This window comes from Camelus bactrianus, chromosome 7, assembly GCF_048773025.1.
Source record: "Camelus bactrianus isolate YW-2024 breed Bactrian camel chromosome 7, ASM4877302v1, whole genome shotgun sequence".
Lineage (NCBI taxonomy): Eukaryota > Metazoa > Chordata > Mammalia > Artiodactyla > Camelidae > Camelus > Camelus bactrianus.
The window spans coordinates 39,067,813-39,094,460 of record NC_133545.1 but is presented as its reverse complement, the minus strand read 5'-3'; the positions used below and the strand labels follow the sequence as shown (position 1 = coordinate 39,094,460).

The window sequence follows — 26,648 nt, the reverse complement described above, 5'->3', positions numbered from 1 at the left end:
AAGGGGAGATATCGAAGTAATGGGTAATCTGTGGCAAACGGTTGATGAACCAATCGCCATTCCCCCTTCTCTTCCTTGCTAACAGCACTTTGGTTTTCTTCAGGAATCTTAGGTGGCCATCTACTTCAGGGAGGCTGATTAGAGAGTGGAGGCCCTTTCCCTGCTCTCTGGAGGTGAATCTTGATTAGTCTTAAACCAATCATAGTAATCCTGTTCCTCTTCCACTGATTGGTTAGCAAAGGGCATGGGATGCGATTTTGGTCAATGAGACGTGAGAGAAGGTGTGTAGGAAGGAGGATTTCTGAATAGATTGTCCTTGCTCTTAATAAATGATACCTGGAAACGTAAAAGGTGCTCTTTCTGCCTCAGGATGGCGCTCCCTGCATGTGGTAGCTGGTTCTGGGGCAGCCATGTTGGAATTGTGAGAGGCAGCAGTGAACCCCCTGAAGACAGGAGGAGACACCTGAACCCTTGAGGATGTTCTAGAGACACTTCATTAACTATTGGTGCAGCTACTTCCCATCCAGACTTCCTATTCTGAGAGATAGTATATTTCTTTATGGGTTAAATGATTTTGAGTTGGGTCTTCTATTATTCACCTATTACTCATAGATAAATATGATTCCTTACATTTACATGGTACTTTGCAGATTTCCATCCCTCATACATTGCTTCACTTGATCCTCACAGAAACTCTATGGAAGTAGGCAAGACAGTTTACAAATAATAAAACTGAGGCTCAGAGAGTAGGGGGATGGAAAGCTCTACAACCAAGGTGGTCTGATTTATAGTCCAGGGTTTTTCATCAAACCACATGGTGACTCCAGGTGTGTTGAAGTTGGGAGAATTTCCTGGAAACTCTTGGGGAGGGAGAGTGGGCATTGCTGGAAATATTTCTCCTACTTCACATTTGCCTCAGGTCAGCTCAGACTGACTTGAAGGGGCTCTTTTTCTTAATACTGGCCTTTTCTTTATCCCCGGCTCAGTGTGTGCCACGCAAAGTTAATAGCTTACATAGCTTAGCCTCCAGGGTTTACTGCTCTTGGAAGATCTGATTCATAATGAATCCTTTTTTATTTTAGGCTCAATGAAAAGCAGAATTCTTTCTTTGGTGCCCTGCTTTACTTGCCAGATTATGTTTGAGTTCTCCAGCTAACATTTCAACTTTCTGTGAGAGGGGGGCAGAAAGAACCTCATTTTCTGATTTTCATTCCATCCATCCTATTTCAGATCCTGCTTCTCTTCTTCCTCCATGCTGCTCCATACCTCCATCCTGGCCTCAGACCTTTTGGATATTTTTCCTATTATGTCCTTGACTCTGTTTCATGTTCTCTTGCTCCTTGGCTCTCTATTCTCTCACAGATTCTCATCTATTTTTCTTTTCTCGTTATCTCCACCCCCCCCCCAACCCTGCTTTTTAAAATCCCAAAACCTTTCCCTTCTTTCTGGTCCCTGTCTCTCACCTGCTCACCTCTTCACTCATCTTTACCTTTCTGAGCTTTTAGTCTCCTGCTGACTCTTCTTGACTGGATTCAGTTTTAGACTTGGGAAGTCTAAAAGAGACTTTTTAAAGAGACAGTGAAGAGCTCACATACTATTTGATCAGATAATTAACATTTTAAAAGGAATGACATGAAATCATACCACTTGGAAGCCCTAAAAGGCAAAATGGAAGTGGCAGTCACTACCCAGCCTGTTTCTTCCTATGTCTGTCTTCTTTCCCTTCCTGGAGTATCTTCTCTCTCATACGATCATAGAATTTTAGAATTGGAAGAAGTCTTAGAAATCAACTCCTTCATTTTCTGGTGAAGAAATTGAGGCCCAGATAGGTAGCATGTGTTGCCCACAGTCACAACAAGGGAATGGAAGATTCCTGACTGGAACCAGGTTGACTTGTTTGTTTCTGCGTAAAACCTAACATAGTTATTAAAAACCATAAAGGACTACTGAAAAGTACATAGAAGGAAGCAAATCATCACGCCAAATGTAACCACTCATAAATAACCAGTGTTAGGATGAATTGTAATAATAAATTTTCTATTTCAACAGAATAAGCTCTATTTGGAACAATAAACAATTCTTTGGGGGGAGGGTATGGCTCAAGTGGTAGCGCACATGCTTGGCATGCAAGGGGTCCTGGGTTCAATCCCCAGTAACTCCTCTGAAAATTAATAAACCTATTTACCTACCCCCACCAAAAAATAAAAAAAACAAAAAAACAATTCTTTAGCGCTACATGAAGTTTCTCATTAGATACTGGATCTAGTAAGATCTATAATAATCTAATAATTATCATGGTTTATCTTCATCTTACAGAGGACACAGACTGTTAATTAACTTGCAGGTCATTTGGATAGTCCACTTAATTTGTGCTTTTTTCCTTTAATAAATTGTTGAATTCAATTTGTTCACAATTTAGCAGTTTTGTATTTATATTTATAAATTAGGTTAGTGCCCAGTTTCTCTCTTGCTGTCTTCACCAGATTTTGGTATTGAGATTGTTTGCTTCCTTCCAAACCTTTGGTGGTTTGCTTTTATTAGTCCAAAGTTTTAATAAATAAGAACAACAAATTCTAAGCTAAGAACGCATTTTATTACTCTGAGGAATTTTCCGCAGCATCTGAGTCTCGACCGTGAAGTCCTAACTGGCTTAGCCACGTGTGTGGGACCATTTGCTGGTAAGTATTAGCTCACAGGGCATCCACTGACGGCTTGGCGAGCACTCACTGGTAGCAACTTAAAACTTTCCTCGGACAACTGTCAGGAGTCTCACAATAACTGTCTCCCCTTTTTCTAAGTATTAAAAGAAACTTTTGAAAAAAAAATCTTAAATGGTTTCAGTCTTTTTCGATGTAGAATCCAGCCTTGAAACTAAGTTAAAGAAAAAAGTTTTTCTCCCTCCCCAAACCATCATGGGAATTGGATCCGCGGCCACGTAGGAGCTTCTCGTGGTCCTAAATCCGGAGAGTCTCCAGGGACAGGAGGAGACCGGCGAGTTGGCCTGGGCAGTAAAAGTTTTTCTCTCCTAACTTTGGGCCGAAGCCCCATCCCGAGGAGTTCACGATTTATCCCTCGGGGACAGTTCTCTTTGAACTTGCCAGAAGGCCCGCCTCTTCTCCGAGCCGGCCAACTCACAGGGCCGGGCCGCACGGGCGGCGCGGGGCGCAGAACGGTCCTGGCGCGCGGCCGCGGCTCCTCCCCTCCCTCGGATGTGGCCGGGGGGCGGGAGAGAGGGGGTGGTTGCTGCCGCCCTGGGAGAGCCGGGAGTCTTTTCCACGTTTGCAAACGACGCCGCGCGCCCAGGCCCGACCCTCGCCGCCGGAGCTCCCTGCGTCCTCGCCGGTTCCCCGCCACGCCCTGCTCCTCTCCTCGCCGCCCCGGATGGCGATCAGGGCCCGGGGTTGGTGGCCCACGCCGCCGCCGCTGTTCCTGCTGCTGCTCTGGGTGACCGGGCAGGCGGCGCCCGTGGCGGGCCTGGGCCTGGGCTCCAACACGGAGCTGGAGATCGAGCGGCGCTTCGTGCCCGACGAGTGCCCGCGCACCGTGCGCAGCGGCGACTTCGTGCGCTACCACTACGTAGGGACGTTCCCCGACGGCCAGAAGTTCGACTCCAGGTACCGCACCCTGCGCGCCTGGCCCGGCCTCCGAGGCTCCAGCGCCCGCTCTCCCGCTTCCCTCTCTCCGGACAGGCCTTTCCCTCCCGACGGACCTCCCCCAGCTCCGCCCTGCGAACCCGCGCTCCTCCCTCTCCCTCCTCCTACCCCAAAATTTCCCAGACCCTTAATCCCTCGGCGCGGGGGCAAGCCTCCCGGCTCTTTTGCTCCCCTGGTCCACCCACCAGGGGCTGGAATCTTGGGTAGGACCTTGCGCAGCGGGGTTGGGACAAGTCACGTCCTCCCTCTCAGCCCAGCGCATTAACACAGCCGAAATCTGTGTAAAATGGCCAGTACGCGAGTGGACCCCAAGAGTAAATATTGGTGTCCGCCTTCTGTTTCCCTTCACTGTTCCCCCTAGCAAGGCCCTTGAGTGTCTAGTCAGACATGCCTCAAGACGGTGATGATGATGATGATGAAGGTGATGATAGCAACCTATAACATTTATGAAGCTATTACAGTGTGCCGGGGTAGTTCTAAGTGCTTTACATATAACGATTTCATTTAATTCTTGCAACAATTCTCCCAGCTAGTTACTATCATTATCCTCATTTTGCCAGTGACGTAACTTTAGGCCACTGAGGCTAAGAAACTTGTTTAAGTGGAATTATTTTGACACCCAGACAATCCAAGTCCAGAGTCTGTGCCTGTTAACCACCACTGCCCTCCTTTTACTACCTTACAAAAACCTCCCTCTGCAGGGGGTGGTCCACAGCGAGTCCCTCAGCCTCGCCATGGGGCCATGCACCATGCCCACGATTCCTGCCCTCAACTCTGCCCCAAGATAACACCACCTCTTCTCAGCTTCTCTCTAGGGTAGCTTTAGGGTTAACAGGCCTCTCCTTTAGCTTCAGGCTGCTCTTCTCCCCAAGACTTTGTTACAATCCCAGGTCTGTGCCAGCACTTCTGTCACTGAATCACCAGACTAAGCAAAGAGAACTGTTTGTTGAGCATCTACTCTGTGCTCTAGGCTGGTCTAGGCTCATTCCTGAAGTTACATCTCTAAAAATACTCTTAGCCTCTCTTGCCTTTTTTTTTTTTTTTTTGATATTCCAGACAATGAGTGAATATACAAAAGCTGTTCAGTATACTACGTGGCACATAGCAAGTCCTTAGAAATAGTCATTCTCACTATTGTTTCAGTTGCTTCTTTTTTAAAAACAGATTTATGGAGATAGAGTTCACATTCTGTACAACTCACCTGTTTAAAGTGTACAATTCAATGGTTTTTAGTATATTCGCAGAGTTGTGCAATCATCACAACTCTAATTCCAGAACATTTTCATCTCTCCAAAAAAGAAATGCTGGACCCATTAACAGTCACTACCTTCCCCTCCAGCCCTAGGTAACCACTAACCTACTTTCTGTCTCTATGGAATCATGTAATTTGCAGCCTTTGCATCTGGCTTCTTTCATGCAGCATAATGTTTTCAAGGTTCATTCATGTTGTAACACGTATCAGTACTTCATTCCTTCTTATGGCTGTATAATATTCCATTGTATGGCTATACCATGTTTTGTTGAACCATTCATTAGTTGATGGGCATTTGAGTTGTTTACACTTTTCGGCTATTACGAATAATGATGTTATAAACACTCATGTACAAGGTCTTGTGTGGGTGTATGCTTTCATTTCTTACAGATATATACCTAGGAGTAGAATTGCTGGGTCCTGGGGTAACTGTTTAAGTTTTTGAGGACCTGCCAAACTGTTTTCCAATGTGTCTACACCATTTTATATTTCCAGTAGCAGTGTATGAAGGTTCCTGGTTCTCCACATTCTCCCCAACACTTATAATTGTCTGTCTTTTTGATTATAGGCATCCTAGTGGATATGAAGTAGTATATCATTGTGGTTTTGACTCGTGTTTCCCTATTGACTGATGATGCTGAATATCTTTTTGTGTGTTTATTGGCCATTTGTATGTCTTCTTTTATTTGCTTCATTAGTTAGAAGATAGGTAAGAATTTCCTGCATGTGCTGATGATAATTAATAATTCCCATTGGAACAAGTTGTTTAATACTTTCTACCCACTAGGATAGCAGCCACCATGAGACAGAGTGGGACAGTGGAAAGAGTACAGAGGAGCTACCATCCATTCAGCAAATGTGTATGCAGTGTCTGCTCCTGAAGACGGTGTTCCCTTCCTGCCCCTGGCGTTTATAGTCCAGACAATTACATAGTGTGAAAAGTACAGAAAGAATAATAGCACGCACTTGTCTCTCACATCGAGTTCACACATAGTTCTTACCGTGTGCCTTTACATATATGAATTCAAATGAATTCAAATGAATTCATTTAACCTCACAGACAGTGAGGTAGGTATCTCATTACAAATGAAGCAACCGAGGCTCAGAAAGTAATTTATCCAAGGTGATAACTCCTAAGTAGTGGAGTGGGGCTTTGAATCTAAGCAGTTTAGTGCCAGAGACTAAAGTCTATGGTCTGTAGTTTACCCACATATGTGATGGAAGAACGGCACAGAGCATTGAAAGTACCCAGAAGGCTTAACTCTATGTTGTGTCGGGGGTGGGGGAGGGGGATAAGGGGTGGTCAAGATGCAGCTATGGGATTGCAGGGATAAAACCTGAGGTAGAGTTTGGACTTCGTCTAAGGACAATGGGAAGCCATTGAAGAGTTAATCATGGGCATGAGGGGTCAGGCTTGCATTTTACAAAGGTCCCTGTGGCTGCAATGTGGACGATGAAATAATGAGAGCAGGTTACACAGTAGGTGATTCATTACTGTGAGTTTCCTTCTAGGACCTCCATTCCCTTGGGAATTTATGAAGTATTAGGGAGTGACTTTGGTATTTCTAAACAAAGAGTTTAGGGGCGGAGAAGTTGAGGTGCTTTGGGCTTCGGCTGTTGATTTGGAGGTTTTGTCTGGAAGAAAACAATGGCTGTCCACTTGACCAGAGTCAAACCTCAAAGGGCCTTTCTTTCCACAGAGCATTATTCTTGCATCTCTGCCTGGCGATTGGGGGCAGCTGGAGTCTTTTCAGCTTACAGCATTTGCAATTGCCAGAGGACCAGCCCTTCAGCCCTTGGTCACCAGCTTGGACTTGGTTTCGTTTTATTTCGGAGCCTCCGTGCCTTGTTAATATGCTCTGTGGCTGCTGCTCCAGATCAGAGGAGAAGACAGCAGCTTCCTGCCTGCAGGTTTCCGTGGGGACACCTGCTTTCACTGTCCAGGCCTTGGGAGCTCCTTGTCCATCACTCCTGATTCAGCTTTTTAGGCATTCCACAGCATTCCTAGTGGTATGGGTAAGGGGGACTGAAGTTTAACATGTTCCTATTATCTTTAGCACGCAAAACCAGCGTCTTGGTCAGCTCATTCATAGCCTTCAGGCCTGTCTGCAGACCCTTAGGGTCCATACATTTGCTTAATATTACTGTGTGCCCACCATGTGTCCTGTTGGTATGTAGAGCTGTAGATGCTCTAACCCAGAGGTTTTCAAACCATACATGCATCAGAATCACCTGGAGGGCTTGTTATACACAGTTCCTGATTCAGTAGATCTAGGGTAGGGCCTGAGAATTTGTATAGCTGACAAGTTCCCAAGGGATGCTGATGCTGCTGGTCTAGGACCATGTTATTTGACCCCTGCTCCAAAAGAATCATAGACTCATAACAGAGGTCAATTGCATGTTACATATTCATTCATTCAACAAATAATTACTGTATACCTACTGTTTGAGATGTTGATCTAGAGATGAAACACAAAACAAAAAATCCCTGCCCTCAGGTGAAACTATTTTGTATGATAACTGTTATGGTGGATACATGTTATTTCACATTTGTCCAGACCTGTAGGATGTACATCACTGAGCGTGAACCCTGATGTAAACTACGGACTTTCAAGTGATAATGTAGGTTTGTTGATTGTAACAAATGGACCACTGTGGTGGAGGATGCTGATAATGGGGAGGCTGTGTGTGTGTGTGTTGGTGAGTATACGGGAAATCTCTGTATCTTCCACTCATTTTTGCTGTAAACCCAAAACTGCTCTAAGAAAATAAAACCTATTAAAAAAAAATCCCTGCCCTCAAGTCAAGGTTGGGGGAGGGCCCCAAAATCCATTCCAGCTGGCTTAAGCAGAAAGGAGGGAATTTATTGGAAGGATCCTAAGGATCCAGAATCATGAAATGAGGTGACTTTCTGCATGTCATCTCCCTGAGGAGTTGCAGAAGGGCCTCATTTTCCTCTCCATGAAGGGAGCGCTCCAGGAGGCTTTCCATGCCACACAAATGACCTCTTGAGTCCAGTAACACTGACTAACTGGAATCTGTCCCAAGTCGATGTTCCCAGGAGAGAATCAGGTGCCCACCGTGGTGGGTATTAAGTCACATGTTAAGTAAAAGGGTGTTCAGGCTCACCCCTTATGCAGGGCTGGATCTCAGACAGGAGCCAGTGGACTGGGCAGCACCTCGTATGATGTCTGGGTAGACCGGACGGATTTAGTGGTGGCAGGGAGACTGATCAGGTCAGGACAGCTCACTTAGGCAGGAAGTACCTGCAGTGTAGATCTGCTTAGCAACCCTTCCTATGGAAAAGCCATGTGATGAAAGAGAAGCTGCTGCTTGTGTGTTAGCCCAGTGCAGTTCTGCTCACTTTAGGAAAAGTTCTGCTTGTCCACTCTTCTTACCAGGGTCTCCTGAGGCCATTGGCAGGCTGACCTAATGCCCCCTATGAAGACTTAATTTGATTTTAATTTTCATTTGTGGGTCATTGCAAGCTGCTCTATGTTCATATTGATTCTTTAAGTTGGCTGTGTTTTACTGGGCTGAGAACTCGTGTAAAATAAGAATGATTTATAGAGATCTAACATTTTAACTTGTGCAGTTGCTGAAAAACAAAAATCCACAATAGCAATATAATGATTTTACTTTCCTTTGTGATATTTTTCTTTTGATGGTATTTTAATGCACCAAAGCACATCCAAGCCAATTGCTCCCATTTCAGGGTCTGACCTCCATGAAGGTGTGAGTGGATATGTTCTCTTGTTCCCCTCCTCTCCACTCCTACACGCTCCTCTCTTCTCCTTCACCTTCTCCCTCTTCCTCCATCGCAGAGTTCTCTCATTTTTCCATCTGGGCAGCAGACAGGTAGTTTGCCAGATCACTAATGGCTTGTCTTCCCTCCCTGCCAGGGCTCATTAACTGCTGGTAGAGGTGGTTGGTTGAGGGAAGTACTCTTGGGCAAAGGATCTGGGAAGCCCAGAGTCACCTTTGGGAGCATGAGGTGTGGGGAGGGAGGTGGGAAGCAGAAACGTCAGATTTTGTTTCCCCTCTTTTGTGTTGGGCCCAAGCTCAGTGGTAGAACTTGGCCTACAGAGGATGTTGAATCTTACCTGGGTCATTCCAGGGTGACGCATCCAGCTAGGAGGTGTATTTCTGCTTTTGTGCACTTCATGAATATTCTAGACTCATTCACCGAGGGCTTGGGCAGGACCAGAGTCCTCATGTCAGGCAGGTCCCATGTGAGCCAGCCATTTGATAAACTTTCAGGCCCCATCGGCTGGCTCTTTATTGACTTGCTTCTCTCCTGTTATGAATTCTCAAAAGATGGCAGTCTCCTTAATGTTCAAAAGAAATTTATTCAGTCTACTGGACAGCAATGTGAATATAGCTAATAATACTGTGTTGTATACTTGAAATTTGCTAAGAGAGTAATCTTAAGTGTTCTCACCACAAAAAGAAAAAGAAAATGGTACCCTTGTGAGATATGTTAATATGTTAAGTAGCTTGATTGTGGTGGTTATTTCATAATGTATAAAAACATCAAGTTGTACACCTTAAATATACACAACTTTCATTTGTCAGTTAAACCTGAATAAAGACGGAGGGGAAGTAATCAGTTATTGTTTGTCTAAATTGAATCTTAAAGATTTAGAGCGAGCTGGCTTTTCCTGTCATAATTGATCAGGGTTTTAGTTCCACTAACAGGGCCATTCCCCCCACCCCTTGTAAAGGCTATTTTTCCTTTGTTTCTGGATCTGAGATCAGAATAATCTCAGCAACAAATACTATACGTGTATGTTAATTTTGGCAAAAAGTTTTAAATTAATTTAATCTTTTAAGTAATACATATACACAGAGTTTGAAAAGCAGTTAAATAACTCCATAAAGCTTAAAATTATAGTTGCCAAGCTATTGGGAGTGGGGAACACAGACTCTGGGAGGAGATGTAACTATTCTGAATTTTGACTTTCAAGCTGCAGGATTCCTTCTGTCCTGCCATCTTCCACTTTGCAGGCTCTGGGAGACACATAGTGTCTACCCTTGGCCAGATCCCCTTTTGCATACACCTAGATTCTGTTTCTTCCCTTCTAGGTCAGTTTCTGCTCCTGGTTCCTTTTCCATCTTCCAAAATGTTGCCATCTCTTGAGAGCAATCATCTCTTCTTTGGTTTCTAAGCCTTTTTTTTTTTTTTTAAAGAGAGAAGCTTAGGAACTTGGGGAAGGAATGAGTTTGGGGGCTCTAGAGAAGGGTGTGTGTTCAGTTTGCCATATGTTCAGTCTCACTGGGGATTGAAACCTACATTTAAAAACAGAGCCTCAGTATTTATGCTTTAAGAATACAGCCATGGCGGGGGAGGGTATAGCTCAGTGGTAGAGAGCTTAGCATGCACGAGGTCCTGGGTCAATCCTCAGTACCTCCATTTAAATAAATAAATAGATACATAGATAAACCTAATTACCTCCCCCTAAATCCTCCCCTCCAAAAAAAAAAAAAAAAACAAAGAACACAGCCACGGGGGTAGTTACTAGCCTGAGGAATAAGCACAGGATAACCTGTGTGGTGTGTAGCAGTTGAGTGAGTTGAATATGATGGGTGTTACGTGATGTCTCCTGTCTTAGTGGACCTTGGGCTGATCATCTTGAGGAGCACCATTAGAAGGTGCTGCAGCCACCTCCCATCCCCTCCTTGGGGCAGAGGAAAGTTGAAGTGTCAGGAACAGCAATCAGAGGGTCTTTTTAGCTGTGAAAGAGCAGAGGTGAAGAATAAGCTGGTGGAAAGGAAAGGGGGTGTTGGATGTGCTGGATGATTTCCATTTGCCTTTCTAGGTCCACTGTTCCCCTGTTCCACTGGCTTTTTGTTCTCGGAGCTTGACCTGTATGGGCTGCATGTGCAGAGTATGGGTTTCATCTGTGACCCCCTTGTATTGTGGCCTCTTATTGGGTTCAGCCAATGGGGCATCAGCAGGAGATCAGAGGGAGGGAGGAGAATGAGATGGAGTTTATTCCTCTGGCTCCCTGCCTGTAGAATCATCACACAGGCTGTGTTCCTGGACAAAAGGTCCCAGCTTAGCTCCTGCCAGGTACTCTGAGCCTCCCTCTCTGTCCCGGGATCCTTCAGGCCCAGGTGTGACAACAGCACCCTCTACTCGTCCCCAGAGGTACTGCATTGTCCCTTAATGTTTCTCTGCACCTAGAACCCAGCCCCTCTATTAAACGTTCCTGGAACTGCCTAATTTGGGCATATCATCCGTTTCCTGCAAGACCTCTACTGGGATGTCTGCAAAACGTGTAAATCAGCCAGATATTGGGACAGGCTGAATAAATGCGAATCCCAGCCCTTGCAGAAATAATTTTGATGACCAGCTGTGGGCTGGACACTGCACATGGAACTTGGGCCCGTTGTACTGATCAGCACAGACTTGTTCAGAACAACTGTATTTTTCCAGACTGCCAGAGTTTTCAGCGGTAGACAAGGCTGGTCTTGCATTGTTAGTTTCTCGTGTACGTGAATTATGTTTTCTTTGGGAAAAGTTTCTTGTTTTTAGCAGTTTGCTTAGGCAGTCATCAAATGAAGAAATTAATGCTGTGAGGCCACAACAGTGTTTATATGCCATCTAGAGAGGTCTTGTGCCTGGAGGGTAAGAGTCAGACAGTCTTGGGTTTTAACTTTTTTCCCCACTTGGCTAACTTTGTGAGCTTGGGAAATTTTTTCACCTCCAAGGAGCCTGAGTATCAGCACTCACCTTAAAGTGTTGTATGAAGATTGAATGAGGTCGGATATAGAAAAGCTGAAGTTTCCCTGTGCCTGACACGTAAAAAATGTTCCCTAAGTAGTAGTTATTATTAAAAACTCTCATTAAATTTGGGTTCTGTGGAGGAAAAATACAGTTAATATGTGGTTTCCAGCCTGTGCATTGTTGCTGTTTGCACATGTTCTGTGCCTGGGGAGTCTTTGAAGCCTTGAGTTCTGGTCCTTTATTAATGTAAACCCTCCAAGGTGATGACGGTTCAGGGTGTGGCGAGGCCCCTGCCAAGTGAGACTGAAGAGCTGGCATTCCCTGGGTGGTGTTGTCCCCCAGAGATAGAAGGTGGAGGTATAGAGCCGACTTGGCACAAAGCTGACCATGTGCCTTTGTCCTCTGGCTTGTTGGCCTGAACTTGGACTCTTCCTTTCTGTTCCCTGACCTTGGAGAAGGAAGGCTATAAAACGGACTGTAAAACCAGGAGGAGAAGGGGAAGGAGGGGGCACCTGATGGGTGGTGAGGTGGACTGTGCTGCTCCCCCAAGCTATTTGTGAGGGAAAATGAGGAAAAGATGGAAGTAATTTACCAAATGAAGGGCAGCACATCCAAAAGAGGTAAATTCCAACAGCCCTTAATATTTCATTACACAAGTACAATCATCCCTCAGTATCTGTAGGAGGTTCCAGGACCCCCTCGATACCAAAATCCTCGGAGATCAAGTCCCTTATATGAAGTGGTGTAGTATTTGTGTGTAACTGGGGCACATACTCCCATATACTTTAAATCATCTCTAGATCACTTCTGATACCTAATACAATGTAAATGCTGTGTAAATAGTTGCCAGTACTTGGCAAATTCAAGTTTTGCTTTTTGGAAATTTCTGGAATTAAAAAAATATATTTTCAATTTCCAATCGGTTGAATTCATGCAGTAGAACCTGAGGATACAGAAAGCTGACTGTATTTCATGATCATTTTGAAATTAAGAGAGAATTAAATAGGGGAGGAGGTTATAGCTCAGTGGTAGAGCTCATGTCCTGGGTTCAATCCCCAGTACCTCCATTAAAAAAAAATATATATATATACATATAAATAAGTAAACCTAGTTACCTACCCCCCAAAAAACAAGCAAATGAAAAAAGAGAGATAATTAAAGAGAGGACAAATTATGTCACATGATATCTCCTACCCATAGTTTACCACTGATAATACTTTCATGTGTCACCTTGTGGACTTTCAAATGCATCTACATTTGTAAATTCAAAGTGGGATTATTTTAGACTGTGGCTCTGTAACCTGCACTTTTCTCTTAATGTGTATATCCTTCTGTACAAATGAATAGAAATCTTTAAAAAAATTTTATTGAGGTATAATTGACATATCATTATATTAGTTTCAGGTTTATAACATAATGATTTGATATTTGTACATATTGTAAAATGATCACCGCAATAAGTCTAGTTAACATCCATCACCATGCATAGTTACAAAAATTTTTTTCTCGTGATGACAACTTTTAGGATCTACTTTTGAAGTCCATGCACAATAAATGCTGGAGTGGGTGTGGAGAACGGGGAACCCTCCTACGTTGTTGGTGGAAATGTAGTTTGATGCAGCCATTATGGAAAACAGTATGGAGATTCTTCAAAAAACTAAAAATAGACTTAGCATATGATCCAGCAATTCCACTGCTGGCATATATCCAGAGAAAACTCTAATTCAAAAAGATACCTGCACCCCAGTGTTTATAGTAGCACTGTTTACAATAGCCAAGACATGGAAGCAACCTAAATGTCCATTGACAGATGACTAGACAAAGAAGCTGTGGTATATATATACATACATACATACAATGGAATACTACTCAGTCATAAAAAAGAATAAAATAATGCCATTTGCAGCAACATGGATGGATCTGGAGATTGTCATTGTAAGTGAAGTAAGCCAGAAAGAGAAAGAAAAATACCATATGATATCACTTATATGTGGAATCTGAAAAAAAAAAAGACACAAATGAACTTATTTACAAAACAGAAACAGACTCACAGACATAGAAAATAAACTTATGGTTAATAAGCGGAAAGGGGGTGGGAAGGGATAAATTGGGAGTTCGGGATTTGCAGATCCTAACTACTATATATAGAAGAGATAAACAACAAATTTCTACTATATAGCACAAGGAACTATACTCAGTATCTTTTGGTAACCTATAATGGAAAAGAATATGAAAAGGCATGTATGTATGTATACGTATGACTGAAACATTATGCTGTACATCAGAAATTGATGCAATATTGTAAGCAGACTATACTTTAATTTAAAAAATGAGAAAAAATAAAGAAAGCTCAAAAAAGATCTACTTTCTTAGCAACTTTGAATACGCATTATAGTATTATTAACTATAGTCACCATTAACTATAGTCACTATACAGTATTATTAACTATAGGAATGTAGTAGTAATGCTATCCAGTACATCCCCGTAAAGGAAATCTGTTAAGTGGCCACAGAACATTTTGTGTCCTTGCCTTATATGGCAATCAGTGCCATAGTTCTGAATAACTGAATTTCTAAGTTATTTCCAGTGTTTTTCGTTATTATAAACCAAACTCTGTAGTTGTTTTCATTCTTAAACAGTGTCTGAAACTCTGTGGGTGTCTCTGCCAGTTTATAAGGTATTTGCAGGCAAAGTTTCTGCTTGGACTTCTTTTACATTCCCCAAAGCACCTAGCAGAGTCTCCTAATAGGCATCCCCTTGTTTATTGCTAAATTTGACATTGAAGAGGATGAGAGCTTGATTCCATTGTTTATCTTACTACTTAAGGCCATCACCAGTCAGCCTTTAAAACACATGTATTAGTAATTTAAGATCACATCAGACTTTCTATTACCTGCAGTAATTACATATAGTAATACTGGCATAACCCTTGGGTTTTCAGAGCACTTTTCACATTGTTATATCATACGGATCTTGGTATGGCTATTATCATCACTCCCATTTTGCAGTGAAGGAAACTGAGATTGAGAGTTTGTGCTCTTCGAGAAGCCACAACATGTTGCCTTTTGTTTAACTTATTGACTTAAAAGAACAGAAAATTAGTGTTAATTTGCACCTTAGTATCCATGATGTTGCTGTTAGGTACCAATCACATAGAAATGGAGTAAACTGTTTTTTTTAAAAATAAATTTTAATTTGATTTTTGCTAACCAATGGTGAGACATGTCTTCTCCTTTAAAATTTTTTTATTATTTTTTTTACCTTTTTTTAAAATCAAATTTTTGGGGGGTCGGTAATTAGGTTTATTTATTTTTAATAGAGGTACTGGAGCTTGAACCCAGGACCTCATACATGTTAAGCACACGCTTTACCACTGAGCTATACGCTCCCCACTGGAGTAAACTATTTTTCGATGGAAAAATTGGTAGCTAGTTCACGACAAACTTAACATGTTTTTTTTCCTAGAGAGAGTTATGCCAATTCTTATCTACTAGATTTGCTGGCCATATTATTCAAGGTAATTAAAAAATTTCTAACCCTGCAAGTACTGTCTGGTGGAGATAATTCCTGTATCAGTAACTTCTCTGTGGCCTTTTAGCTTTGCAGTGACCTCACTCTGTCCATGGGTGCATTTTTACAGGTTGTTTTCACTAAGGGAATGGTTATTTATACTTTTCCTTCTCTCTCCCTGTCTTTTGGGTCTTTAGCTATGACAGAGACTCCACTTTCAACGTGTTTGTGGGAAAAGGACAACTGATCGCAGGGATGGACCAAGCTCTGGTCGGAATGTGTGTAAACGAGAGGCGTTTTGTGAAGATCCCCCCAAACCTCGCCTACGGAAGTGAAGGAGTTTGTAAGTATTTGTTTTGTGTTTCTAAACACATCTGCTGAAACCAGCAGAATATTTTGCAGGCTCTTTACAGGCAGACTGGAGAGTCTTTGGAAGCTTTAGGTTGGAGAAAATGAGAAGCAGTGAACACACACACAGCTAAAATTTCATCTTAGGTTTATTTCTTCTAGATATGAAAGAAGTCTTACTAACACAGGTGTATTGAATGTTAACCTGTGTTGACAGGAAACTTTTGTTCTTTCTCTGTTCTTTCAATTTCATTTGGAAGAAAGGAGGAGTTTTGGAATTTTTTTTAAAGTAAAGTTTATTTATTTATTTTTTGGCGGGGGGATTAGGTTTATTTAGTATTTATTTATTCTTAGAGGAGGTAGTGGGGATTGAACCCAGGACCTCATGAATGCTAAGCATGTGCTCTACCACGTGAGCTATACCTTCCTTCCCTCATTTTAGAATTGTATGTATCCCCTTGAGCCCTTTTGGCTTTCATTCACTTTGGCAGCATCCTAGGTGTTTGGCCTGAAAGACAGCAGCTTTTCAAGTGTGAACTCTCTTTAACTTCTAGCTGGTGTGATCCCCCCAAATTCAGTGCTTCATTTTGATGTTCTTCTGATGGATATTTGGAATTTGGAAGATCAGGTTCAGATTCACACTTATTTCAAACCCCCCAGTTGCCCTCGGACCATCCAAGTGTCAGATTTTGTAAGGTACCACTACAACGGAACATTCTTGGATGGAACTCTGTTTGATTCGAGGTAAGTACTGCGATTTGTGGTAGCATCAGTGAAATGCCCTTGGTTCCTTCTCATCCGGTTTTTACGCCCATGGAGAAACCAGAAAGGGGACTCTTCCCAACTGTTCTGTGATTGGGAGCAAAGATCCATACGTGCCTTTCCTCCAGGGATGGGTATGGGTTTATTGGTCAGCTGAGGTTTGAGTAACAAAACCTTTTGAAGGATGAGTTAGTATGGAACTTTTCCCTTTTCTCTTTGGTTTGCAGTCACAATCGCATGAAAACATATGACACATACGTAGGGATTGGCTGGCTGATTCCCGGAATGGATAAAGGGCTGCTGGGGATGTGTGTGGGAGAAAAGCGCATCATTACCATACCTCCTTTTCTAGCCTATGGAGAAGATGGAGATGGTAAGTCCTTCTCATTCTTCGAACCACTCTCATCTGTCCTTATTTCTACTGCAGTGGTAAATTTAACTCATCACATGAAACCCACTAGACCCTTTGGTCTAGACTTGCACTGTCCAATATGGTAGCCACTACTTACATATGGCTATTTACATTAAAATTAAAATTAAATAAAATCTTAAATTCTGTACTTTGGTCATACTGCCAAGTTCATGTGCTTAAGAACTACACATTACTGAGGGCTACTCTACTGGTCAGTGCAGGTACAGAGCATTTCTGTTAGACAGTGCTAGTCTAGGTTATCTGTTGTCTGATGATTCAGTTGCAGAAATCTCCACTTATTCGTGGTCATTGGTGTTCTTAAGAAAGCTGTCGACCACTGCCTTGTAAGCTGTAACTTTGGGCACCACCTCTCCAGCCTCTGTTTTCCCATCTGTGAAATGAGATTTGAACTAGACAGTCTAAAGGTTGTAGACATCTAAGTAGAAATGTAGCATGTGCTGCCAGAATTGTCATTTTTTCACTGATTTGTAACTCCTTGATGGGTTTTACCTGTGACATTAGCTCTGTGTAGATAAATGCAAAGCATAATTTTAGAAAATACATTAGTGTCCAGTTTGTAGTTTTACTGTGAGGGCAGACAGAACATTGGCTGGTGAATAAAATTTCTCAGCTACTCATGTTTGAATTCCAGGCACATTTAACCATATTGACAGGCTGACACGACAATGAGGCCTCCAGGCATTTGAACAGATACATGTAGTTAAGAATAGAAATGAAAATGTGATGCTATATAAGAATTTAACTGACAGTGGTACCCAACTTTTAATAACTCCCTCGTAATAATGATAATGTTTTCCAAGCTATGTTCCCTGGCTCTAGGTCTACAGAGCAGGAGAGGGGAGTCTGACCAGATGGGGCTCAGCCTTCTCTCCAGTCCACCTCCACTTTTATTACTTGGACCTGCAGACTGTTTCTTTAAAAGTCTGCTAATAGAAAAATAAAGCTTGAAAACAACTGCCGTAAATGTATCTTAATTCTCCCATCCCCAAGATGTGTTAATATTCTTATTGGTACTCAAACGGTCTCGTCCTTGGCTGGTGGAAGCCTCTTGGCTCCCAAATCCTTGTGTTGTCATCCACGTGCATACAACATACCAAATAAAACTAGATGCCTAGCCTGATGTGAGGAATATTATTTATTTAAAATAAGTAACTAATAATTTAAATATTTAAACAGGTTATTTTTAAATGCTTTGCACTTTGATACTGTGCTCAGTTATCCAGGTTTAAATTTAAATCGGTGAATTGTATAGTGAATTGGAAATTACATCTTAGTCAAGTTATTATAAAACAAAAGCAAATATTCAAGTAGTACATGATAATGTTGGAAAATTTTAAAGCCTGGGGTTACTTTTAAGGCTTTCTGTTTTCTATTCAATTAAAAGATACAGAAAAGTACAGAAACAGATTATTGCACACCCTCCCACGCCCTTCCATACCCATACCTGCATTTCAGAAATTAAACACATCTGGCATTCCAGAGGCTGACTCAGCAGCCCACGTTCAGCAGATTTCACCACTCCTTGGAGGGGAAGGAAACAGGGGTGGGCTCTGCCGGAGAGCCAGCTGAAGGAGCACAGGCTTGGCATGCCCAGGCCTACTCCTTTGCATGACGTAACAAATGGCAAGTAAGAGTGTGGAGGTGGGTGGTTTGCCAGGTAACTTCCTTTTATCCCAGAGTACTGGATTTAGAGCTACTACAATTGGTTGACATTGATCTTTACAGGAAGGAGCTAGTGCCCAATAATCTCTTCATGTGGATCATTGTGTTGCAGACATTCAGTAAATCCTCACTGTTAGGAACGTCCAAGAGAAGCAGCACCATCCTGCAGTGAGGCAGAAATGATTTGAAGAGTATTTACATTTTGGATTGTGGGTGCCATTTTTTCTTTCTTATTTCAGCTAACTTTAGTTTTACTTATAGCTTGTCTTAGATGCACTTAAAGGATTGAATTTTTGCCTCTTTAAAAAATTGGCTGTGAGTTCCAAAGAACAAGTCTGTGGAATGTTCTCTAGAACTTGGTCTGAATTTTGGAATTTGTGCCTTTAAATGTCTGTGATTTGCATCTGTACACAACAGAAGCCCACAGAGATATGTATTTGAGTTTGTACATTGAGCCTTGCCAACACAAACATAGAATATGTGGTCACAGTAGTCTCTCATGTCATTAATATTGGTTTGCTCCTTTTTCTGAGAAAGTCGGGCTTCAGATTATACCCGTCAGCCCATGGTTGGACACCATGGTGACACAGCATGGTTAGACGTCATGGGAGACCACCCAAGACATGGAAAAACATTTGTTTCCTTGGCTTGAAAACTTTAAGAAATGTGTAACACCGACGCAGTGGGTGTTAAGTTGTAGTTAAAATGCTTCCTAAATCTTGTGTCCTGATTTCCTCATCTTTCTTCATTCCACTCTAGGGAAAGACATTCCTGGACAGGCATCTCTGGTGTTTGATGTTGCATTATTGGACCTCCATAACCCCAAGGACAGCATCTCCATTGAGAATAAGGTAGTGCCTGAAAACTGTGAACGACGAAGTCAAAGCGGGGACTTTCTCAGGTATCATTACAATGGCACACTTCTGGATGGCACACTCTTTGATTCCAGGTAAGGAAACCACAGGAGCCTTCACTCACCGGAACATCTTATTAAATATAGTTTACTGCTGGCTGGACCATGATTTGCATACTCTGTTAGTGCCAATTTGGAGTTAGTGTTTTCATCTCCAATACAGGTTTCTATTTCCTGATACTGAATTCCTTCAGAGGCTATTATAACAGTCTTCTTGAAGTCTGTGGGAGATGGGTCTGCAGGAAAGCAGGAGGCTTACCCCAGACTCCCACCATCTCTCTATACTGTGCTCTGCTATCCAAGTATAAACCCAACAGTGGGGTCCAAGATGGGAATGACCAGGAGGGAGGTCCAGGCAGTAGGATGGGAAAAGAACAGGCTTGGTGCCAGGAGACCTGGGTTTCAGTCCCTGTGTGTCGTGCACTATTGGTGTGACTTTGGACAGCGTTTAAACTCCCTGAGCTTCAGTTTTTTCCCCTGTTGGTAGTACCTCTCTCTCTTTTTTTGTTTTTTTCCCCCTGGTTCACTGAAATACATTCTTGTGTGTGTGTGTGTGTGTGTGTGTGTTTAATGAAAGTATAGTCAGTTTACAATGTTGTGTCGATTTCTGGTATACAGCACAATGCTTCAGTCATACATGAACACACATATATATATTAGTTTTCATATTCTTTTTCACCATAAGTTACTATAAGATGTTGAATATAGCGCCCTGTGCTATACGGTATGAACGTGTTGTTTATCTATTTTATATATAGTAGTTAGTATCTGCAAACCTTGAACTCCCAACTTATCCCTTCCCACTCTCTTTCCCCCCTGATAACCGTAAGTTTTGTTTTCTGTGAGTCTGTTTCTGTTTTGCTAATAAGTTTATTTGTGTCCTTTTTTTCCCACATGTAAGTGATATCATATGGTATTTTTCTTTCTCTTTCTGGCTGATTTCACTTAGAATGACGATCTCCAGGCCCATCCATGTTGCTGCAAGTGGCATTATTTTATTAGTTTCTATGGCTGAGTAGCACCTCTCTGAAAGAGATGGTGAGATTAAAGAGACGAAGTAGATGAAAGCACTTTGCAAACCTTAAAGGCTTATCTGTGGCAGGGATTGGATGGGTGAATTCAGCTCCCATCCTGAGGCTGCAGAGGCTAATTACTGCGCCTGTTGTTACTCAAAGTTTTGTTTTGTTTATCAGGCTTAGCTGGCAGTCATGAGCTGGCAGCAGGCATTTGGTCTGTGTTGCTCATTCAAGTGGCATGGGTTGTTTGGAAGGCATTCCTTTAGCTTCCTGTAGAGCGAACAAGTAGTGACAGCAATCTACCTGCCTCTCTGAGGTAAGGCTTCTCATTTATTTAGTCATCCAGAAACATTACAGAAGAATTAAAAAAATTTTTTTGTGGGCGGAGATAATTAGGTTTATTTATTTATTTTATTAGTATCTTTTTAATGGCGGTACTGGGAATTGAACCCAGGACCTCGTGCGTATTAAGCACACACTCTACCTCTGAGCTATCCCTTCTCTCCCAGAAGAATTTTTAAATTTTATTTTCTTTGAATAATTCATTTTTCCTACTCCTAGAATCTTTTCTTTTAAATTTTTCATCTGATTTTTTTTGGGGGGAAAATTCAATCATCACATTGTTCAAAATTAAAACAAAATATACATTAGAATATGTTGTAGGGGGGAGGATAATAGCTCAGTGGTAGAACACATGCTTAGCATGCAGGAGGTCCTGAGTTCAATTCCCAGTACTTCCACTAAATAAATAAATAGATAAACCTTACATTCCCCCTTCCCCCTACACACAAGAAAAAGAGAAAAAAAATTCTCTATTAGGATTTTTATTTTAAAAGTATTATGTTCTTATTGTATAAGTGAAACAATGCAAAGGTATTTACTACAATGTACCCCTTCCCTCCTCACCACCCATAGTAAATATTAAAAACCTCCCACAGGCTCCCTCCATGCTTATAAATGCTTTCATGTTTAAATCTTCATTCCATCTGGAATTTATTGTGGTGTTCAGCATGACAGTAAGGATCTAACTATTTTTTTCCAGACGGTTAGCTAAGTTTTTCCAATACCCTTTATTGAGCAACTGTCTTTTCCTCACTCATCTAAAATCTGATATTTATTATATACTTTGTCTAGAATTTTTATCCTTTTCCAGTGATCTAGCCATTCATGCCCCAGTATCACTCCTCTAGCTATTGCAGCTTTTAAATTTGTATGATAGAGAGTATTCTTTTTCTTTTTAAACATCGTTTTTCCCTACTAAGGGATACATTGACATGGCTCAAAATTCTAAAAGTACAAAAGAATATACAATGAAGAATTTTTCTCCTATCCTTGTCCCTCAGCCACCCAGTTCCCCTGTTTACAGGGAACCAGTATTATGAATTTCATAGGTCTTCCATACACATACAATGAAATGCAGATAATTCTGTAGATAATCTGCTTATTAGGTGGAGAATCCTTTGTTACTATCATTTCTTCACACCCCTTGGCTTTGTGGTCTCTGAGGGGTGTTGAGAAGAGACAGCCTCTCACGGCTCTGCCTTTTCTTCTCCCTGGCCCCCCACTGTTGGCCATCTTCTCTGAGGCAGTCATCCTTGGGCTGTGTTGGATGAGGTGATGGCGGAACTGACTGGCTCTTTCAGGACAAGATTTTTGCCACATCTGCTCCAAGTGGGGATGGATAATGGGTGCAGATCACTGTGATTCAGAGTTTGGTAGTAGATGTGGCATATGAAGTTTTATGATTGTATTCTGAAATCATCAGGCTTTGGGAAATTTATTCCTGTTCTCTCCAAACTCATAGTAATTAGACTCAACTGGCAAATTATACAGAGGCTGGCTCTTTCCACTGAGTGGAATGCTTGGACCTCCAGCCAGAGGCACTTGGGAAACCCAGGTACTCACCAGGAGGTGGCCTGGTGAGCAGGGATTGCTGCACGGCAAATTTATCCAGGCTCTGGTGGAGGCTGCAGAGTTAAATTGCTCTCAGTATATATGCTACTTTTCTGCCAATACAAATATTTGTATCTCATATATACGGATATTCTCCTCTTTAGAGGAATTTTTAGGTTTGTTTTTTTTTTTGCTTTAATTTGAAACTTTATTATTTAAAAAAATTTTTTATTGAAGTATAGTAGATTTACAATGTTTATTAGTTTCTGGTGTACAGCAGAGTGATTCAGTTATATATATATGTGTGTGTATATATATACATATATACATGTATATATATATATTTCATATGCTTTTCCACTGTGGTTTATTACACAGTAGGACCTTGTTGTTTACCTATTTTATATATAGTAGTTTGTATCTGCTGATCCTGAACTCCTAATTTATCCCTCCCTTACCCCCTTTCCCCTTTGGTAACCATAAGTTTGTTTTCTATGTCTATGAGTTGGCTTCTGTCTTGTAAATAAGTTCATTTGTGTCATATTTTAGATTTCACATATAAATGATATCATCATATGATATTTGTCTTTCTCTTGTCTGTCTCTCAGTATGATAATCTCTAGGTCCATCCACGTTGCTGCAAATGGCATTATTTCATTCATTTTTTATGGCTAAGTAGTATTCCATTGTGTGTGTGTGCGCGCGCGTGTGTGTGTACACCACATCTTCTTTATCCAGTCACCTGTCAATGGACATTCAGTTTGCTTCCATGCCTTGGTTATTGTAAATAGAGCTGCTAGGAACATGAAGGTGCATGAATCTTTTTGATTTATAGTTTTCTCTGGATACATGCCCAGGAATGGGATTGCTGGATCTTATGGCAATTCTATTTTTAGTGAAATTTTATTTTAGAGTAATAGAAGACACTAAAACTTCTTTCTAAATAAAACGGTTTCTTTACAAGCGATAACAGAGGAATTCTTAGTTTCTGATAAGGGCCCTTTGGACACTTTCTTCATTAATTTGACATGGTCATGGAGCGTTCAGTCTGATTTATATTAGTTATGTTTTTGCATGATTGCTTGTTGTAACCCGCATCCCATTCATAACGTGACCAAACTAGAGGACTGGAGGTCTGGTTTCTGGGAGGCTTCTGCAGGCTGCATCTCTGAGGCTGTGTGTGGATCCTTGTTCACCATTTCAGAGGAGCATGTTACTTGGATTTTACTCAGATTCTAGGATTCAGCCTATTCCGGGATCTGGAGGCCCCTGCGCTCTTGCCTCATGATACCGACTATGCAGCTGTTCTGACAGCTCTCGTGACCAACATCTTTTCTCGTTTGGCAGCTATTCAAGGAACCGCACCTTTGACACGTACATTGGGCGGGGCTACGTGATTGCCGGGATGGATGAAGGTTTACTTGGCGTTTGCATTGGAGAAAAGCGGAGGATTGTGGTCCCCCCTCACCTGGGGTATGGCGAGGAAGGAAGAGGTAAGCGCTGGCTACCGTCCTAAGGCGAAACGAGCAGCCCTCTCTGGGTACGTCCAGGATGCTTGGAACCGGGGCCTCTGGAGAGCCAAAGCGTAGAAGCTAAAGGCCAGCTTCAGACTTAAATGATCAAATATCTCTAGTTTCTAGAGATGCTCTGTCGTTTCTCCTCATTCCCCCTGCCCATTTCCCTTTTCCTTTTGGAATATTTAAAACCTACACAAAAGTTGAAAGAACTGTACAGTGAACTCCACTCAGATTCACCATTTGTTAACGTCTTTCTTTATTTTTCTCTCTCTATATTACGTTTTTTCTCTATTGAGCCATTTGAAAGTAAATGGCAACCTCCCTTTTTCTCTTTTTGCTTTTATTGAGTATATCTGACTTGCAACATTGTGTAGATTTAAAGTGTTCATGTTATTTTGACACATTTTTATATTGTAATGATTGCCACTGTAGTGATAATTAGCACCTCTATCACGTTACATAATTATTTCCTTTTTAGTGGCTGGAATAGTTGAGATCTAGTCTTCTAGCAAGTTTGATGATTATCATACAATTCTGTTGTTTATATTCACTATACTGTGCATTAGATCTTGGTTTTTGTATTTTAGTAACTTGAGGTGTTTTGTGTATACCATAAAATTCACCCATTTAAGTATACAACCCAATGACTTTTAGTAAATGTAGTGAGTTATGCAACTACCACCCTAATCCGGTTTTAGAACATTTTTGTCACCCAAACAGCAGCAAACTCCTTTTTAAAAATTACATAATTAATATATGTTAACTCAGAAAAAGAGAATAGAGATAAACAACCACCACCACAATAATCTCACCACCCAGGTATGAGCATTGTTAATGTGGGAGGTGGCATAGTGGCCCCAAAAGATGTCAATGTCCTAATCCCCAGAACCTGTGAGTATGTTACCTTACATGGTAAAAGGGACTTTGCAGATGAGTTTCAGGTAAGGATCTTGAGATGGGGAGAGTATCCTGGATCATCCGGTGGCCTTGATTTACTTACAAGGATCTTTGTAAGAGGGAAGCAGGAGGCCAGAGAGGAGAAAATGCTAAACTGCTGACTTAGAAGCTGGAGGAAGGGGCCACAAGTCAAGGAATGAGGGTGGCCCTGAGAAGCTGGAAAAGGCAAGGGAACAGATTTTCCCCTGAAACCTCCCAAAGAAATACATCCCTGCCAATACCTTGAATTTAGACCTTTGACTCCAGAGTTATAAGAATAAAGTTATGTTGTTTTAAGCCACCAAGTTTGTGGTAATTTATTATAGCAGCAGGAAACTGATACAACCATGGAGTGAATATCCTTTTATGGTTTTGAGTATATGTGAATCTATGCAGGTAAAAGGAAATACACATCCACCTACACTAATAAACACTAACAAAAATGGGATCATCCTTACATATTACTTTGTAATTTCTCTTTACCTAATTTGTTGTGAACAATGTTTTATGCCAACAGGTTGCATAGAATTTTAATGGTTGCATAGCATTCCAAACCGTATTTTCTTTCTTAATTATGTTTTTTCTCATATACCATTTTTTGTAACTTACTTAGGAACAGTTGATGCAGTGTTTATTTTGCTTTTGGGTTTTTTTTTTGCTGATGGGATTCTGGCTGGCCTGGCTGGCAGTATACATTCACTTTGTTAACCTGCTTCTGACTTCTACTCTATGTCATATGGATTTCAGCATTTTCCCAGTAGGGTTTTTTCCCTTTTAAATGGAGGTACTGGGAATTGAACCCAGGACATCGTACATGCTAAGCATGTGCTCTACCACTGAACTCCACTCCAGTAGGGTTTCTTTAAAGGATCTAAGAAACATCAGGTTGGTTGGAAACTAGGGTGTACCATGGAGAAATATTTTTTTCTCCTTGACTTAAATTTCTGATTTAGAAAGCCACAACAAATCTCAGTTTAAGATCTTGAGATAACAGGCCTTGCTTCATGTCCCCTGTGTCTACAGTGTCTTGATGCTCTGTTGTTTTGTATTATGTAAATTTATACTTCTACCCAAATACAGGAATAGACAAATACTTTCTGAGGATTCATGCTTCATTATGCCCTCAGGACCAATTCTTCCTTTCCCTAAAAAGAATATATTGATGGGAAACATTTGCTTATATTATTTTTCTCCTTTTGGCTTTCCATCAAGTATGAGACAGAGTTCTGCAAAGAATTATATAAGGCTGTGGGAAGCATCCAAAGTCTCATAAATTTTCTCGGCATGAGGCTGCTTCATCCTGAATCATTTGTTGCCATGGGGGGGAGGGGCACCGTGGCAGGTGACACCAGGTGCTCTTGGGTGGAGTCTGCCTCTGTCCTCTTGATTAGCCAGTGCCCCAGCCTCTTGGTGAGGTTTGCATAGGACCTAATACTGACCTGAAGGACTGACCTAAGAAGAGTGTGAGGACACAGAGGAAGTTTGTGGCCTCCTCACCACATGCTACAGGGCCAGGCACATATTAAGCATTCAGTGAGTATTTGTGGAAGGAATGAAATGCTGGGCTCTGCATGGGTTCTGCGGCTCCGTCAGCATCTTGTTTTGTTGCAGCCGTTTTCTCTTGCAGGGTTGGGGGAGGGGAGGGGGAAGCCTTTGGCCAGGGCTCTGGCTCTTTCTGTCTGCTTTGTTCAGAAGGGTCAGCCCTGAACTTGGAGTGCTTGGATATGTTTGCAGCCCTGAGGTGGAGAATGAATTCTGCTGCAGGGCTGTGGAAGCATCACTTCCTCAATAGCTTTTTGTTCTCCAACTTTCAAATTACCTTTTAAGTACTCTTTTAGGAAAGTGTGAACAAAGAATGTCGTCAGGAAATGAAGGACATTGTGGCCATCAAGCCCTCAGCCCTGCAGCTGCCCCACCCCCACCCTCCCTGCTCCCTGTGGGGATTCAGGATGGAGGACACTGGCTCTATATAGCTAAGGGGCATATCAAAGCAATGATTTCAGTGAGCCCAGACTTGTATTT

At 41.8% G+C, this 26,648-nt stretch overlaps 1 protein-coding gene across 1 annotated transcript in view; it reads left to right on the top strand.

Moving 5' to 3' along the window:
- The first annotated feature begins 3,150 nt into the window (after window positions 1-3,150).
- The window catches only part of FKBP9 (FKBP prolyl isomerase 9), a 38,580-nt gene continuing 15,082 nt past the window's right edge, over window positions 3,151-26,648 (top strand). The window contains exons 1-6 of the mRNA XM_010971063.3: window positions 3,151-3,614; window positions 15,344-15,489; window positions 16,049-16,238; window positions 16,484-16,629; window positions 19,111-19,300; window positions 23,521-23,666. Of these exons, the coding sequence (XP_010969365.3) occupies window positions 3,382-3,614; window positions 15,344-15,489; window positions 16,049-16,238; window positions 16,484-16,629; window positions 19,111-19,300; window positions 23,521-23,666 (1,051 nt within the window). The 5' untranslated portion in view covers window positions 3,151-3,381. The remainder of the gene's footprint in view (window positions 3,615-15,343; window positions 15,490-16,048; window positions 16,239-16,483; window positions 16,630-19,110; window positions 19,301-23,520; window positions 23,667-26,648) is intronic.